Here is a 16,175-nt window from a genome sequence, read left to right as displayed (position 1 = left end):
GTCAAATCAAAAAATATTGCAAAGAGCATCGACTGATCCACTTGGTCGTAGCTTCGCAACAGGCCTACTGGCAGTTGAATGAGAAGTAAGAAACTGAGCGAGAGAGAGATAGAGATAGATAGAGAGAGAGATAGAGTGAGAGAGAGATAGAGAGAACGCACGGGTCTTGTTGCAGGCTGCGGAGGTGTCATCGCGGCCGCCCGTACACGCACGTACTGCTGACGACGCCGGACGAGCGTGACTCGCCCGCCGAGAGCGACGACTGGCTGGAACGCGCCCTGATCCAAGAGGAGCGCCGGGAGGGGCAGATCCCCACCGCCCGTGCCGACAGCAGCCCATCGTCCAGCGACAGTGACTCTTAGGACCTGCGAGACGTCGTGCGTGCTGACGGAAAACTTTTAACCTTCCTGTGACTTCATTTTTTTTTGAAAAACCTGTACCCAGAGGTCCGGAAATTTTGCGAATTCATTTAGTCGTAACCTGGAATGTAAACCTTCACACTCTCGCACCGTGTTCATGACTGGACGGCAGTTGTCTGGACACGCCACCCTCTGCGACCGTGAGCCAAAGACACCCAGCCGGGAGAGATGCAAGCGAATCAGAGTAGGGCTGATTAAGGAGAGAGAAAAAAAAATATTTCTCGCTAAGAATTCAGCCAAACGTTGTGCAAGAAAACGTGAGGCCAGACGAATTCGCGGAATTTCCAGGTGTCTGCTCATACCTCGGGATACCTTCGCAGCTTATTCAGGGTGTCTAACTGGGTCTGTCTGCGGGAATGAAAATTAGTAGTTTTTTTTGTTACCGTTTCGCAACTACACACAAACTTATGCCAGTGACAAAAATATTGGTAATGTTCCAAAACCTATTTTAAATTGAACACATTGGATATAAATAATAATAACCCCCAAAGAATTAATTTCTTGTTTCAAGTGTTGATCGTGACATGTATACATTATGTATGGTTAAGTTTAGGGTATGAACATCTGTGGGGAATATATTTCATGAAAAAAAAAAAAATAATATGCACTGACTTTTACCTCCAGGGTACAAATACCACGCCTGCCAAAAATTGGTATAAATATCTCAAAATTGAAAAATATAAGATTGTAGGACAAAATAAATTTAAAAAATAATACAATAGAAATAATGGACTTTTTTGGTTTAGTGATCCAGTAGACACCTTCTGTTGCATTTAACACTAAGTTTTCCTTGGTGTCATTTTAGACATTAAATGAATAGTCTGGTTTCGCGACATTCCACTATGTCAGTTTCAGCTGAAAAAAAAAAAATAAAATTCCACCAAAGATCCCCAAAGTAACTAAATAACAGTTTCACAACCTCAAGACCGTAACATGTATTTACTTCAATAAGTTTCTTTTTTTTTCCCAGCGATCTCACCATTTGTTGAAGTGAGTGGTTAGAGTGCCTTAAAAAAACAAAGAAAATGGACTATACTCATATAATACTTCTGTAATGCCCAGAATAGTTTCAATAACTGAGACGATCAAATTGTCTTTTCAATAGAAACTTATTATTTCTTTTGTATACGGAAAATATGTCTATAAATATTCCTCATATATGAACTGTATGTAGTTTTTGTTAAAGTGTTAGTTGTTTTGCCTTAGTAAAGAAATGTTTGGTGGCAACTTAAAAGTGTTCTTTGATTCTGTAAAAAATAACTGTAACTAAAGAATTTTTAATATTGTTTTATTTTTACTTCTAAAGGTGAGAAAAAATACACATGATGTGATGAAGATTTTTGTTTTCAGAGAACAAATGAATCTCTTAATCTGTTCATTTACTAAGTTTTAATGTACATAAACATTTATCATTGAATTGTACTTGTAAATGAAATAAATTTCTGAAACACCAAAACTGTTTTGAATTGTGTGCAAGATGTGATCACGGAAAGTTCCAGTCGCACGTCTGCGGATGTGACAGAAGAAAGCTATGCAGTGTTGCCAATGCACAAGTAATGAAAAATAACATTTTTACAGCACTGAAAATCTTTTTAATTTGTCATTGACATATCCCTGAGGGAAAAAAAAGCTTTCCTTTCCCCCCCCTTTAAAAATAAGTTAATATACCATTTGGCACTGAAACGTAACTAAAAAACACAAAATCAATCAGAAATTTGACAAAACTTAACTCAAATTACAAAAATTGTACCCATCTGTTATTATGTTAACACACTGAGTGTTGTTCTCTTGGCAAGAATTTTGTTACCAAAATGTATCAATTTGGATCGGAAAATAATCATTGTCACATTGTTTGATCCTGAATTTCTTTATAGTATGCTAACACATTTTTACATTAATGAAGTTAGCACTTTTTTCAAACACACAAAAATATGCTCATTAATTTTTATCTTTTGAGTAGTTCTCTTCTGGACATGCTTATTAGTAATGATTTCATTGTATAAGTGCATCATGTGTGAATCAAAAATGAGTCTATTTTGAAAAACATATTTTAGAAAAGGTTTAAAGGTCAAAATTTTGACCTGACAAAGTCTAATAAATCGATGAACGCCGGCTGCATACACAAAAAAGTGTCCCATAACGAACATTGTCCCACTACGATGTGTCCCGTTACGCTCATTGTCTTCCGCGGCAACCAGGCACTCGTTAATACATATTTTCCTTTGTTTATCGCGAGGGGCGTTATTATTAATTAATTATAAATAAAATTTTGTGCCCAGGGCCACAAATGCATATAATTTTGAGCACTAAAGACATTAAAAACGTAAAATATTCTCTACGAATTTTAATCTCGGCCCCAGCGCACCAAGAGCGTCTGGGTTGGAGATTAAAGCCAAAATTCTTTCTTAAACTTACTAATACTTATTTTATTAACTGCAAGGGCATTTTTATTAAATTCTACTGTTAATTTCATGACGAACAAACTTCATCGTTAAATGTGTAATTGCGAAAAAGCGTAAAACATTCTAGACAATCTTGAAGTTAGTATAAACATGGCAGCCGACTAGCAGCTGACAATATATTTTAAATTTCCCGCCTACCACTATAAGAAATAAACATAATTTTATCCATAAAAGTATGCAGAGTATAATACAAAAGATATAAAAATTTAAAAAAAAAATTACTTCCTCAAAGAATAACACATTTTAATGCCTAAATGGTTTGGTTTCATAAACCTATTATGGCTCACTCTCAGGCCGAATATGATATTTCATTTTCTTCTGGATCAATCATTTCATCAATGTTTTGTTATGACGTTATCACGTTAAACTATCGTCCGTAAACCCACTTCACAGACAACCAATTTTTTTTTTAAACATTGCACTTTTTGAAGGAAAAAAAAAGAAATAATAATTTAAGATAATGTATGAAAATAAAAACAATGATATTAAAATCTACTGTTTTAAAAAAAATAAACAAGACCTAAAAATAAAACCACATCTTTTTTCTAGGCACTCATTGGACACCTTCAGTTTCCCCCAGCATGCACCACACACTGTCTGCTGTTCAGAGTAAATGGCGAACACTGTTGCCATATTGATACTATTGGGTTGTTAACATTACAAATATTATTTTGGATATTGTTAATTATAATAAGTTTGGAATATTTTTTGACGTGACGTCTAATAAATCAATGAATGCCGGCTCCACACAAAAAAAAATCCCGTTCCGCTGTGTCCCGTTCCGCTCATTGTACGCTTGCGCCGAATCTATCTCTCTTCCACTCAATTGGAACAACCATCGATTTGACTCTTTCGAGGCACATTGAACTTGAAACACTCCCATTCGTTTCCTACTTTTCCTATCATTGTCCTATATTTAACAGAATAACACAGATTGGAATAAGTTAAATAGCAAACATGTATAAAAGTTATAGTTAAAATAATCTCTTCGTTAAAGTAATAAACATATTTGAATTAATGAGTGCAAATAAAAGTAAATTTATCAATTAAATTGTAGATTTCATTTCACTCCTTCTTTGTATCCATACAAAATAGTGATAAAAAAATAAAAATGATTCAATTTTATTCATAAAAGTATGGAATCATTTCATCAACGTTTTGTTATGACGTCACGTTAAACTATCGTCCGTAAACCAACTTTACAGACAACCAATTTTTAATTTTTATATTTGTTGATTTTCTTAATACCGCAAGTAGTCTCTATTGAAAATATTATTACAGTTCTAGTCATTCTGGAAGGAAAAAATAAATTAACGCCAAACATCTTGAACACAGACTATATATATAGGTTCCCTGACATTCAGTGATCATCTGGATTCTGGCTGTGGATCTTGGACGCAAGGTCGCATTACTGCACTCCTGGAATTTTTAGTCTGCTCAAGAGTTTATCATTACCGCCGGTTTTCATTTCATTGCAGACTCTTTCCTATTTTATATTAGGGGTTTGCGACTGCTCAGGAAACATTCAATATTCGTGAATAATTTGATGGCCAATATTCATGATAATTTTGAAATGGATTCAACATTTCAAATTTAATACTTTTTTAAAAAAAAAAAAATTGAAAAAAAAAAAAATGTAACTGTACGAGGCTAAGATGATGATTTATTGAGAAATTTAGATTTTGTACTGTAACATTCATTATTCACACATTGTTTAACATTTAACATACAATAATGATTTTAAATTAATAATAATATTCAATTTTATGTATATAACCAGATCATCGAAACCACTTTCAAAATTAAAATTTACTGTTTTTTTATTTCCATCATTTTACACCTCGTAATAGTTTTGTGTATAGTATATGTTTTCTTTTTATTTGACTGTATTTTGAATAAATTTTTTATGGAGTTCTGTGAAGTATGAAAAAAATATATATATACACAGTAGAAAAATATTCAGAATTTGTGAATTTTGTATTCAATTCAAAATTTGATTCTTAGGGGAAAAAAAAACAGGACTCACTTATTTTATAGCGGGTCACGTTTACCTTAATGATTTTCTGCTCATCATATTTTTATTTCTTTCTGTAGATCAGCTTATTAGAAATTGTTTTAAATACAGCTGTAGCATATAAAAACTTTATTCTTGTGTATTCCAGTTCTATATAGGCGTTTGACAACCTGGCAAAGTCAGTAATACGGCAATGCCAATGTCCCGGACACTGCACCAGTGCTTTAGTGTGTGTCTTATTTACACTGCAGTGTAACAGCACCCACTCTTCATATTAAAATTAGTATTTTGTATACAATCAATAATATTGATTAGTTTTGGTATACTTTTAATTTTACTATTTTTTGTTAATTTTTCTAAGACTATTAACCAGCCTCTCTTGAAAGTACCATATATTTATCCAATAATAATGTGACTCTGAATATAACGCAACCCCAAACTGTTTGATTATGGGTTTAGGAAAGACTTTGTGGATTGGAAATCTCAATTGAAGTATACATGGTGCTTGAAAATGATTTAAATTATTAAATTTATTCTATAGTTACTATACTCTTTCTTTGTGCCACTTTCATCAGTAGAGTGGTTACATGGTCTCTTCTGAAACACGAAAGCCGCAGTGAGAAGGAAGAAATGCTGTTTAATGACTATGTTTCTGAAAGAGGGCTGTTCGGAAAGCAGAGAATGTGGTGATGCCTGGTGGTCTCTGGGAGGGGGAAAGTGGAGGTACCTTCGCCGACAACCACCGGGAAGAGAAGCAGGAGGAACGACAGACAAACTGCGTCTCTCATCTGTCAGCCTGAGCAGAGGTCTAGCAAGCCCTCACTGAAGTGACACAAGTGACACATTTAAAGAGCCAGAGCGTGTTATGTAGTTTTACAACCAAGCTGCTCCCGATAGCGGGACACAATGCAAGCCCCACTTTTAGTTTCTAGTTTTGTTGAAAATCATAGCATTATATTCAGGTAAACACAGTATACTATTAAAATTGTATACTTACATTCCAAAAGAAACAAAATATTAATTCTAAATGCAGAAAAAAAAATCAGTAGCATTCAGTGACTGTCTATAACAAGGCACTCCAATTGTTCTACCGTGTGGTCAAACAGAAACAAAATTAATATATTAAAAGATACAAAAAAATTTGATGAAAAAAATTATTAAAGCCAAGACGGCATCTTTCAGTTACGTTTCCTTAGAAGTCTAAATTTAATATAATCTGATTATACTGTTCATGACTTAAAACAATATTGTGTACTTCCAAAATTCACATTCCAAATTTTTAGTTCAGATATAATTTTTTTTAAGTAGATACGAAAAAAAAAGTTTCATTACACTGCGAAGTTGTGTCCGCACTGAGTAAATCTGGCAGCAGGGCACGCTGGAAGAGTTGGAGAGACACCGCGCGCCGGGATGCAGGGACTAGACGCGGGCTAGCGCTGCCGCGCGCGCGCCTTCAGCAGGCGGTAGGCGTCGACCGCGCTCTGGCGCTGCTGCTCCCGGCCACGCCCGACGCTGGCTCCAGCACGGCCGTCAGCAGCAGCGCCTTCTTGCCCGGCTGCAACCAGACACGGATGCTTCGTGCTCGCTCCGACCACACACGCGCTCAGCGGAGCATCACGACTTATTTCCAGGGGAGAACCATCTTTTTCCACTACGTTCGTTATTTTGGTCCCCACCATGATCGAATGAAAGCCATACAACATCCCGCTTTCTGCCACTCATGTTGAACCTGAAAAGTTACAACATCGAAGAATTCAAGTCCAGCAAATCGAGTCTGGACAGCACAAGCGTGCAGGTACGTACCCGCGGCACGGTCTCCGCCCCGGGGCCGACGACGGCCGCCCTCCTTGGGGCCTTCAGGACGGGGGGAGCGTGGACCACCTCCCCGAACCCCACGTGGTCCCGGAAACGGGCGAACTCGTCCCCTTCTTCCCGCCTCTGCTTCTTCTTGAACAGTTTCTCCTTCTTGCGCAGCTTCCAGCGTTCCTTCCTGCCGGGCTGCCCCTCCTCCTTGTTCTTGTCCTTGTTGTCGCTGGCCGGGGCGTCGTACCTCTCCAGCATCCGGTCCAGCTGGATCCTCTGCCGTCTGGTGACGCCTGTCACCTGCCCCGTCGCCGCGCTCCGCTGCACCGACACGTCGTAGTCCTTCTCCAGCTTCGCCTCCGCGACCACCTCCTGGAAACAACCAGCGATCACCATCGGCTCTCACAGACCCGCCCCGGCTATGGGTGCCATGCCGATACTCAACATACCACAGAATGTCTTAATATACAACGTTCACAGCTTTTTTGTCATTAGACAATACAAAAATATTTTCTTTAGAGGTTACTCTTGAAAGAGCGACATATAATTGGCGATGTGGAAAATGCTCGACGCTCAAATCTAAGCCTGCAAGGTTAAATGTTTGACCCTGCGATTTATTGAAGGTCATTGCAATATAGGCACGTGCCGCCGGCCCCCCGGCTATGTCCCTGCATTTTAAATCTGTAATATCTTCTAAAAAATTGATTTAAACTACACGCTGTACAGGGCCATATTGATCTATATTAAATGCACAATGTATTTAAGGTACTTAATTGGATAAGGATTAATGCTGTATTGCTTAAAAACGCTTCGTAAATAAGCCATTATATTTCTCGTAGAAAGTAAAGGATGAAAAATGGTTATTGTGGGTTATCTCTAGGAGATAGAAATATACCATCGCGGACTTTTTTTGTAGACCTTTATTAAGGTGAACAATACAGTAGTAAATTATTTTGATCTATCTCGTAGGGTTCAGCCAGCGTTTGCAATGTAAGCGCAAAAAAATAAGTGTTTATTTACGACATCACATTAGAAACCTTTAAATTATCAGTGTTTCTCTACTATATTATGCATGTATTATACATATAAACCTTCCTCTTGAAACACTCTATCTATTTTAAAAAACCGCATTAAAATCCGTTGCGTATTTTTAAAGATCTAAGCATACACAGGGACAGACAGACAGCGGGAAGTGACTTTGTTTTATACTATGTAATGATTTAACAAGATTCTCCGAGGGTTCAAAACTAACTTTCCAGACCCAGACCCATCACATTAACGTGAGTTAAGATTAAATGCTTTATTTTAAGTTAAAAATCACAAGTCGCAAGAACAGGCACACATTTTTCGCGAAAATGTTTCGAGACTAGCCGAGAGTTAAAACACTGTAGCATCGTCATGTTCTGGTTTCTTTCAGGTACCCGTGAACAGGGATGCACCACAACGCCGAAAAATGTCATTGCAGGACTGCCACAAAGGTTAGGTTAGGTTAGACTAGGTTAGACTAGGTTAGGTTAGGCTAGACTAGGATAGACTAGGTTAAGTTAGGTTAGGTTATATTACACTAGGTTAGGTTAGGTTAGGTTAGGTTAGGTTAGGTAAGGTAAGGTTTGATTGTGGTATTTCAGAGTTAAGGTACATTTAAGAAACATACACAAATTCATTCAGTTTTTATTTCGGCGTTGTGGTACACAGCAGTTTTCTAGCTGTCGGCGTTGTGGTCAATTTTGACATTCGGCGTTATGGTATTTCGGTATTGTGCTAACGACCCCCCGTGAACTGTCAGCAGATGAATCACAATAACTCGTGGTTCAAGCAAAACACGTCCTGAATGGCCCACACAAATCTGTGATGAATTTTCTTTTAGTTTTCCTCGAACTAAATTTCAAATTTCCACGACTAATTTTCTAAAATGTGTCACAAATTTCTTAAAGGAATAAAGAAAATACATCCTCCACTACACCCCTACAGTTAGCCTGGTTCTATCGCCACATTCTTTGTTTCAAATCAGAACCCGGCACACGTCATTTTACAGTGTGTATAACGTGTATCTGGGTGATGGCAGGCTGAAGCATGACGTTTTCCCGTAAAATTGTTATTCTTGGGGAATTATTACGACTTTACCAGCATTTCAAGTAAAATTTCTGACTTTGCCAGAATATTTTTAAAATTCCCTGATTTTACACAAGGTTTCAACTCAAGTACTTGAGTATAGGAGATTTGCCTAAAGTCATTTTGCCTAAAGGCATTTTGCCTAACGTCGAATTGCCTAACTGCTATTTGCCTAAAGGTGATTTGCCTAAAGGAGATTTGCCGAACGGCGTTTTCTCTAACAGCGTTCTGCCTGACGGCGATTTGCATAACTGTAGTTTTGTCTAATGGTGAATTGCCTAACGGCATTTTGCCTAGCAATTTGGTCAACGGCGTTTTGCCTAACGGCGTTTTGCCTTATCAGCGGTTTGCCTAACGGCGATTTGCCTAATCACGATGTGCCTACAAGCATTTTGCCTAACGGCCAATTTCAAAATGTCGATTAGCCTAACGGCGTTTTCCCTAACGGTGTTATGCCTAACGGCGAATTTCCTAAAATTAGGCAAAACGCCTTTAGGCAAAACGACACATGCCCAAGTACTTTTACGCTCTGTAAGGTTTCGACAGACGGTCGGGCCGTCTGACTGGCGGACGGACCTGGCACTCCGCCTCCATGCGGCGCACGAAGCCGGCCTCGGACTCGCCGGGCCGGCGCCGGAACACGGGCGTGGGCTTCTCCGGCCGCATCATGCCCGGGAGCAGGGGTCTCTGGGCGGGCGCGACGGCCCCGCGCCTCCGGCGACGCCTCCCCTCGAACGCCCCGTCCTTCACCGCCTGCATCAGCCGCATGAGCCGCTCCAGGCTCCTGGGCACGTCCTGTTGGTCCGGGTCGGCCGGCGGGGCGTTGACCTTCTTCGCCAGCCTGCGGGACACATCATCAACATTCCCACCGACAATCACTTCCCAGGAATTTTCCTGTATTTAAATTTATCGGAAATATTGTTTCGCTCCACGATTCTGTAAATGGTACTGTGAAATTTCAAGAGGTTTATTACCACAGAGAAATGTATTTCAGCAAATTCGTTTTATATCTTATTTACATTTGTCCCCATATCCACGACTTCTGCACACCCGGGCACACAGAGCTTCAGAAGAAAACCACACAATTTTAAAACTGCTCAAGACGTCTGAGTGGTGTCCGTTTACGAAAAGAATTTAAGAATTGACTGATGGCGGATGAGTAGACCTAATTCTGTTTCTATATTTTGTTTACAAACTGTATCTTTTAGAGTGATAATGGCTGATTTTTTTTATTTTATCAGACTGATTTTTAGACATAAGTGTCCTGGTACAGATTCTTGAAAGCACTTGAGGGACTTGTGTTACACCTTAATTTCTCCGTCATGTAATGTTATGGTCGCCGCTCATATGCACTGGGAGAAGACTGCGCGCCAGTCCAGAGGAGACACCGCACTAGAAGCACCAGCGAGCGTCGCTCTTATCATTCTGCCTCACTGACACAGATTCAAACTTGACAAGGAATGCCCCTTAAAGATGAATTTTAAAGCACTGTTGTGTTTGTGTAGTTTTTATTGTATTGGGCGTGTTTTTGCATGTTTACATTATTGTAACTAAATTGATGGGTTTGAATAGTTACAATCAGTGATATTTTAAATACTATGAGTTCAAGAAAATGAATGTCATGTTTTTAGGTAATTTGGCACGAGGGACTGGAGAGTTTTCTCTCCACTTTCATTATTTCAAACAAAGCCTTGTATGTGCCATTTTAATGTGTGTGTGACTGACTATGCACTAATTAATTTTATTATTTTATGAGGGCATGGCCATAGGGTCATCATTCTCTTTTACAATCTCAATATCATCTCGTATTCAAGAAATATCTGCATTTCAATGTCACACCCATGCCTTACCCGGGACTCGAACCCAGACCCCTCGTACCGTAAGCCGGTGTGCATCCGACTACGCTATGGTCAGCTAATGTGCACTGAAACACATTTTTTTTTTTAAAAAAAAAAAAAAAAAAAAAAAAAGAGCTCAAATTAACAGTCTGGAGCATGATCTTTTCCCCTCAAATAACTATTATTGGAGAATATCCATGACTTTTTCATGAGTTCAAATAAATTCCCTAACTTTCCCTGACTTAACAAAATGTGTACACCTTGGAACAAAAAAGATGTCGCTAACATAACCTATCGTCCACAGCATATAAAAGTATTTTAACGTAACTAACCAAACCTAACTAACAACTCACAGTATTTTTAATATTAGTTAGTGATATTATAAATTCTTAACAGCCTTTTTTTTTGAACACATAGCCCTACTAATAAAAAAACATTTTCGAAATTTTTAAATTTTTTTATAAGCGCTGCTCTATGAATTATCAACATAATTAATAACGTACGCTGCATTTCGTCTCGCATTCTGTGCAAAAGGATCTTTAGTTCCACGATGCTTTGCTCCTGGTATCTTACGCCCCATTGCACTCAAATAAACACCAAAAGATGACCACGTGCTAATGCACTGATCAAAGAGAATGAAACATAAGGGTAAAATTAACACCGCAAAGTTAATTGTAGAGTGCGAGCCAGGCAAAGCAAAACCATGGAGGTATTAGTCTATGGACTGGGTGTTTTTCTGAAGTAGAAGTCAACCGAATAGCAATTGAATAGAAAATCAATTCGTAACTGTATGAAGGCTTATATGCTATAAATTTGTTAAAGAGCTTGAAAATAACCCACCACAAAGAATCGCATAGATGTCATCATGTAGTTAACATTAATAAACATAATACAAACACATCTGCAAGATATTAGCGTTAAACTTAATTATATCCTAAATTTGTTTTGATATGCAGATAGTAAAAGGTAGGCGAGGGGTTATGAATTGGAATTCAAGTAATAAATTGACAAAGATTGTACACACCAACTTCCTTAGTTCTGGACATAATGAGTGAAACAATGCCGAATTTTTAACATCTAAATTCTGCTGTACGTACCTTCAAACACATAAAATAAATCTGAATAACAGCATCAATGAAGTGTGCTAAGTAGGAAAATGGTGGGATAATAATTACTTTATATTAACATAAAAATATCAAATCAATTCAACCTCTACATTATAATTGCTTTCAAACGAGATATATTTTTGACACTAAATAAGCTATCAAAAAAATTCTACATAAAAATTATAATGTGCATTACTGTAAAATATGTTTTTTCTCATTCTTTTTTTTTTCCCTTTAAATATCTATATAAAATCAGTTTTGCCTACAATAACTATATTATTGGCAAAGCGTGCAGTAGTTTGATCGATATCTATGCATAGTATGATCGATACTCAAGCTGTCTGCTAAATTGCCATTTGACCTAGAGAGGTTATGTTATTTCTAAAATTATGATTATTTTCGTCTTTTCGTGTAATTTTGTTAATGGCATCGAAACCATTGACTAAGTTAGTTTTGATGAATCGTGTCTGGGGTAAATATTATGTAAGTTATGTGAAGTATGATTAAAATAATTTTACTTTTAGAGTTGGGTTTCAGCCCTTTTTAAATTTTCTTGAATTCTTTTAACCTTTACTTCTTGCTCCAAAGTGAATTCTATAAAATTGCTACACTCGTGACATTAGCAGCATTACAAAGATTTTCCCCTAAGCCATACGTATTGTTAAACAACAGACTCTTAGGCCTGTTCTACAGTAACACAAACGGAATGTCTACAATGGCATACATGCGTACACGGACTCTTACGGCAGTACCCAGACCTTTTCGTTTACGTTATTTCCTTTCGACCAATAGAAACCGAATATTTGGCCGCGGTGGTAGCAATGTTTGTTTATAATTTAAATACATGAAAAATTGTTTTAAGCACAAAAATATCCAGTTTCTGTTATAAATTTGTTATTTATTTTGATTATAGATATAATTCTTGATCTTAATGCTCAAGGTATTTAAAATTAAATTAATATTTTGTAACTGTGAAGTTCAGCCTTGTTAGTAGCCATTTGTTACATTTTCATGCAGTGCATCCATTCTGTTTACGTGTCATTGTATAACGATACTTTCCTGGGCTGCCAGGTCAGTAAAAAAATTTTGGTAAATATTTACAATCGCGGTAGATGCCAAAAAAAATGCTAAAAATCTGAAAATACTTTTATTCTGTGCCCTTTCACTTCCTCTTATAAAAACAACCGGCGGAGGTAAGAAATTCCAAATACTTTAGGAGATATCGAATTTTTAAATTTCATCATATGTAGAGTCGCTGTAGATGCCAAAAAAAATGCTAAAAATCTGAAAATACTTTGATTCTGTGCTCTTTCACTTCCTCTTTTCAAATCAACCGCGGAGGTAAGTAATTCCAAATACTTTAGGAGATATCAAATTTTTAAATTTTCATCACAATACCTGTTAATTCAGGCGGCCACCATTGTTTCTTGTTTACGAGACGAGTATGATTTTTTTTCCCGCGACGTAGGTGAACGACTACATTGTTGCTTGTTAAGGAGTATCTATTAAAATCTGAAAATACTTTTATTATAGTTATGTTATGTTAGGTTTGCTACATTAAAACACTTTAAAACACTATGGACGGTTAGTTAGGTTAGTATAGCTACATTAAAATAAACAGTAAAATATAAATATTAATAAATAAAACCGAGGTTGGCCGAAGGTAAATGGTTCGGGTGTAATCGGGAATGGCAGAACTTTATGTGCGTCTTGATTTACCGTTCGTGAATGCCTAATTAATTAAAATGGTCGATTAGGTCAGGTCAGTTACATTATTAATACTTTCAAACTAAGCAGACATTAAAAATAATATAAATTAATTTTAATGGTTGTTTAGTTTTAAAGTATTTATAATGTAGCTGACCTGACCTGACCTAACAAACCGGGACGAAGGATGAACGGTAGAAACTCACGTAATTTTTTTACTTATTACTTGCGCAACAAATAAAACATTAAAATTTGAAACGTTAAAAACTCAGATACGTTAGAGGCGGGTACATTAGTAGAAAATGATGTAGTCGTTCTACCTACGTCGCGAAAATAAAAAACCATAAACGTAAACAAGCAACAATGGTCGGTTCACCTACGCGGAAATAAATCATACTCGTCTCGTAAACAAGAAACAACGGTGGCCGCCTGAATTCACAGGTATTGTGATGAAAATCTAAAAATTCGATATCTCCTAAAGTATTTGGAATTTCTTATCTCCGCCGGTTTTAATGTAAAGAGGAAGCGAAAGAGCATATAATAAAAGTAATTTCAGATTTTTAGAATTATTTTTCGCAAATACCGCTACTCTACATGTTCAAAATTTAAAAATTCCATATCTCCTAAAGTATTTGGAATTTCTTATCTCCGCTCGTTGATTTGAAAAGAGAAGTGAAAGAGCATAGAATAAAAGTATTTTCGGATTTCTAGCATTTTTTTTGGCATCTACCGCGATTGTAAATATTTACCAAAATTTTTTTTTCCAACAAATCGTCAAGGTTTGCCACCGTCGTCTAGTTTTTTTTTTTTTTTCAATTTGTTTCAAGTGGCTGCAGACTAATCAAACCAAACTGGCTGCGATTAGCTGCGGAAGGCGTATGTTGATGCCTGGAGCTGCTTCCGGCCGATGGGGGAATCGGGGGTTCGTTTCCGCTGATCTGACAAGGGTGTCGCTTCCACAGGCGGGCGCGCGGCGCTGTGCCTCCCGGGGCCGCGGCACGGACGACACAGACGGCACGGAGGAGCCGGAACTGGAGCTGCCCGAGGAGCCGACCAACTGCTGCATGTCGGGCTGCACCAACTGCGTGTGGATCGCGTACGCCGAGCGCCTGGGGCAGGTGTTCCGGGACGGGGGCCGGCGCGCGCGGGAGACCGTCCTGAGCCGGGTCAGCGACCCCTCCATGAGGGCGTTCCTGCTCACCGAGCTCAGGGCGCTCGGCGGGGAGAAGAAGCAGCCGTGAGCCCGCTCTCGCTCGGGAAGTACCTCCGCCGTGTTTGTTCCTCCCCGGACTTCATCCTCTCCGATAGACAACGCATCTGAACAAGTGGTCTCGTATGTGGACGGCCGTTATACGAAATGAACCTAGCAACCTATGCCCGTCTCTGAGAAAACAAGACTATAAAGTTACTGTTAGAGATATCAAAATTTCGCTCTTTCATTTGGTTGCAATCCTCCACACTCTCGCCCCGTGTTTAATGATTGGACCGCAGTTGTTTTCTGACGCGCCCCTGTGCGACCGAGGGTCAACGATGTCCCGCCAGGAGAGTAGTAAGCAAATCAGGTAGTGCCAACTAACAAGAACAAAAAGACCCTCACTAATAAATCAGCCAACGGAAAAGAAAAAACATAGGTTCGAAACACCTGGGATTTTTAATTCTATCCTGGACGTCGGACGAATCCATGAAATTTCAGCTGCTTTAGTTATTGTTGTCGTGTAAACTCTGGCTCGATAGTGAGTGGTTGGTTCAGAGCATTGCAGATGGCAGCACAGAGTACAAGAAGCTTCGTTCTATTTATGTAAACAAACTTTATAGGTTTCTTGTGTACTTGGTGTGGGTTACTTGAAAAAAATAAAATAAAATGTCATTCGGTTCCTTTTATATAACAGCCATCCATTTAACGTCTCATTATTAAGAGAAAGTTAGAATTATTGTGAAAAGTGTTTTATTTACTAAAAAGCACTTTTGAATTATTTTTTTTTAATGTTGTGAATATTAAATTTTTAGACTGTACATAGATTTTTTGTTTGTACAATTTTGGTTTTTTAAAATAAAATAAAAAAAAGGATGTATGGGAAAGTATTTCAAGTTGTTGGATCATACAGACACATCCATGTCCAATTTTCGAACACAATGTTCTAAATTTCCCACAGTAGTATTATTATTTGCTCTGGTAGGCAAGATGTGCTTTCATGCACTTGAATGGGCCAACAATAACATACTTTCAGAGGCTTCAAAGCTTATGATTCACTTGTCAATAGCTGCACCGTGTTGAACATCACACTACCAACTGTCTTGATACAAAGTTTGTTTCACGAAATACACTACTCTTTATCAAGTATCATGCTATGCTTTCGAAATTGATGCCATTGTGTGTGTATTACTTATATTTTATGATTTAGTTTTGCAAAAATAAACGCACACAAATGTCGATGTCCGTGAAGTTCAGATTTTGTTAACTTCGTCCATTTGGGCGTGGTAAACCTGGGACTACGCTAGCGTGCTGGCACAATTGAAGGGACGTAATGCAACAGCAAATATTTTGCATTATTGTGAACACACCTGCACGATAAAAGAAATTATACAGCTACAAATGTTTCTCGCGAACATCAATGTTTACAGGGTTCTTTAATCAACCTGTTTGAGAGAAGTACAGTAGAGCTTCATTATAAAGAACATGAAGGGACCAAAATTATGGCAGTTTGTTATAATGA

The 16,175-nt window shown here is 38.0% G+C and overlaps 3 protein-coding genes across 5 annotated transcripts in view; 2 read left to right on the top strand and 1 right to left on the bottom strand.

Moving 5' to 3' along the window:
• Positions 1–1,875, top strand: part of LOC134541447 (uncharacterized) — a 59,449-nt gene extending 57,574 nt beyond the window's left edge. For both annotated transcript variants that reach the window (XM_063384913.1, XM_063384912.1), the window contains exon 3: positions 176–1,875. In XM_063384913.1, the coding sequence (XP_063240983.1) occupies positions 176–362 (187 nt within the window). In that variant the 3' untranslated portion in view covers positions 363–1,875. The remainder of the gene's footprint in view (positions 1–175) is intronic.
• The window catches only part of LOC134541452 (oxidoreductase-like domain-containing protein 1), a 29,162-nt gene extending 13,621 nt beyond the window's left edge, over positions 1–15,541 (top strand). Inside the window, exons 2-3 of one of the 2 annotated variants that reach the window (XM_063384918.1) lie at positions 8,116–8,176; positions 14,424–15,541. In XM_063384918.1, coding sequence (XP_063240988.1) covers positions 8,132–8,176; positions 14,424–14,702 — 324 coding nt within the window. In that variant the 5' untranslated portion in view covers positions 8,116–8,131 and the 3' untranslated portion in view covers positions 14,703–15,541. Of the gene's footprint in view, positions 1–8,115; positions 8,177–12,017; positions 12,238–14,423 lie in introns of those variants that run through there. The other variant, XM_063384920.1, reaches the window with a different exon arrangement.
• On the bottom strand, positions 5,401–11,292 carry LOC134541451 (coiled-coil domain-containing protein 137). The gene is made up of 4 exons (XM_063384917.1): positions 11,152–11,292; positions 9,387–9,651; positions 6,699–7,070; positions 5,401–6,450 (listed from the first exon to the last, which is right to left on the bottom strand). Exons 1-4 carry the CDS (start codon positions 11,226–11,228, stop codon positions 6,349–6,351), a joined length of 816 nt encoding a protein of 271 aa, XP_063240987.1. The 5' UTR covers positions 11,229–11,292; the 3' UTR covers positions 5,401–6,348.
• Positions 15,542–16,175: the final 634 nt, after the last annotated feature.

This window comes from Bacillus rossius, chromosome 18, assembly GCF_032445375.1.
Source record: "Bacillus rossius redtenbacheri isolate Brsri chromosome 18, Brsri_v3, whole genome shotgun sequence".
Classification (NCBI taxonomy): Eukaryota; Metazoa; Arthropoda; class Insecta; order Phasmatodea; family Bacillidae; genus Bacillus; species Bacillus rossius.
Note: the sequence above shows the minus strand (reverse complement) of the source record. Positions and strands in the feature narration are given on the sequence as shown.